The following is a 1,947-nucleotide window of genomic DNA, read 5'->3' on the forward strand; positions in this document are numbered from 1 at the left end:
AGGGAAGTTTTCTTCTATAATTTTGTTGAAGATATTTACTGGTCCATTACCTTGGGAGTCTTCACTCTTCCCATAAGGCTTTTAAATATTTTCTTTTATAGCATAATTTTTATATTTAAATACTTTTAGTTAAAATGATAACTGGTTAATATCTAATATGCATGGTAATATTAATAAAATTATCCCCTCTAAAAAGACAAATTTACAAAGAATGTTAACAGAGAATTCATAATTCACATGTAGTACAGTTCTGGAGTTTTTTTGTTTTTTTGTTTTTTTTCTTTTGAGACAGGGTTTCTCTGAGTAGCCCTGGCTGTTCTGGAACTCACTCTGTAGACTAGGATGGCCTTGAACTCAGAAATCCACCTGCCTCTGCCTCCCAAGTGCTGGGATTAAAGGCGTGCAGCACTACTGCCCGGCCTAGTTCTGGAGTTTTATCCTAGGTAAAGGAAAATAATTATTTATAAAATAGAAAAGAGGGAAGCTGGGTGTGGTGGCATTGACCTTTAATCACAGCACTTAAGAGGCAAAGATAGGAAGATTTCTCCAATTTGCAGGCCAAGGCTACATTGTAAAATACTGTCTCAAAGAAATAAAAGGAAAAAGGAAATGATTTCAAAGCTTATTCAAAGTCATGGTTAAGTAACCTATGGTTCCATCATTTCAAATAATAGATTATTATGTAGTCATTCTTTTTTTGTTGTTTTATTTTTGGAGACAGAGTCTCTCTCAAGGTTATCCTGACTGTCCTTGAATTTCCTACATAGATGAGACTGAAATCAAAATCAGAGATCCACCTTCCTCTGCCTCTGCCTCCAGAGTCCAGGGATGGGAGGTAAGGTAGGGAGTCTGGGAGGATTAAAGGCATGTGCTAACACACCCAGCCACAGAGTCCTTCCTTTCTTATGTATGAAGTATTTGATGATATAAAATGTTTATTATATAATACATAATTAAAAAGAAGCAGAATTATATATGATATAATTTCCAATACATAAAAAATAAGGCAACAGATGAGAAATACACATCAAAATGATAACTATAGGATTATTTTTAACTTTTTAATTTTTATGTACTTAACTTTTTTCAGATGGGAGAATACATTATTTTTTCCCACTGATATATATTCATTGTATGTGTTACTATATTACATAGGATATTTTCATACATGTGCATGATGCAGTTTGAACATATTCCTCATATACTCCTCTACCTTCTCTTTCTCTTCCTTCTCTCTCATATTACTTCCTTTTCTTCACACAAATCAGTTGTATCCAGCCTTTTCATACTGTGACATGATGTCATCTACTGATGTTCTTACTGAAGAATTATACAACTGAGTTTCAAAAAATTCAAAAAAGCTTCATAATGTTCAAAGTAAGTTTGTAACTTTGTGCTAGTATACACATATCTATATTTAGTTGCATGGTTTTTGCAGGCTGTTATGTTAAGCCTAGAAAAGTAGTTCTCAAACTTCCTAATGCTACAACCCTTAATATAGTTCCACATGTTGTGGTGACCCCCAGCCATAAAATTATTTTCATTACTACTTCAAAACTGTCATTTTGCTACTATGATGAATGGTAATGTAAATATCTGATATGTAGAATGTCTGATTTGTGACCCTTATGGAAGGGTCACTTTATCCTTCCAAAGGGGTCTCAACCTACAGGTTGAGAACTACTAGCCTAGACTATTTAACTTCTACTTTTGTCATATGTACATATATTATTTTATAATTAGAAGCAAACTAAAAATATAGAATTGGTTTTTTGTAGTTCAATTGTCCTTAACTTACCATAATGTTGTCTTCAACTTCTGCTCTTATATATGGCCCCAACAATCCCAGGTGTTCATTTAATTCTCCACGGTATAAGGGCTGACTAAAGGAGCCATCAGTAAATTCCTGAAAAACTACTTTCTTGAACTGCGGTACATTGCCACTTT

The 1,947-nt window shown here is 33.6% G+C and overlaps 1 protein-coding gene across 7 annotated transcripts in view; it reads right to left on the bottom strand.

Moving 5' to 3' along the window:
• The window catches only part of F8 (coagulation factor VIII), a 226,818-nt gene that overhangs the window by 93,122 nt on the left and 131,749 nt on the right, over positions 1-1,947 (bottom strand). For 4 of the 7 annotated variants that reach the window (XM_031364687.1, XM_031364684.1, XM_031364696.1 and 1 more), the window contains exon 16: positions 1,799-1,906. In XM_031364687.1, coding sequence (XP_031220547.1) covers positions 1,799-1,906 — 108 coding nt within the window. Of the gene's footprint in view, positions 1-1,798; positions 1,944-1,947 lie in introns of all 7 variants that reach the window. The other 3 variants (XM_031364709.1, XM_031364704.1, XM_031364703.1) reach the window with 1 other exon arrangement.

Source organism: Mastomys coucha, chromosome X (assembly GCF_008632895.1).
Source record: "Mastomys coucha isolate ucsf_1 chromosome X, UCSF_Mcou_1, whole genome shotgun sequence".
Taxonomy (NCBI): domain Eukaryota; kingdom Metazoa; phylum Chordata; class Mammalia; order Rodentia; family Muridae; genus Mastomys; species Mastomys coucha.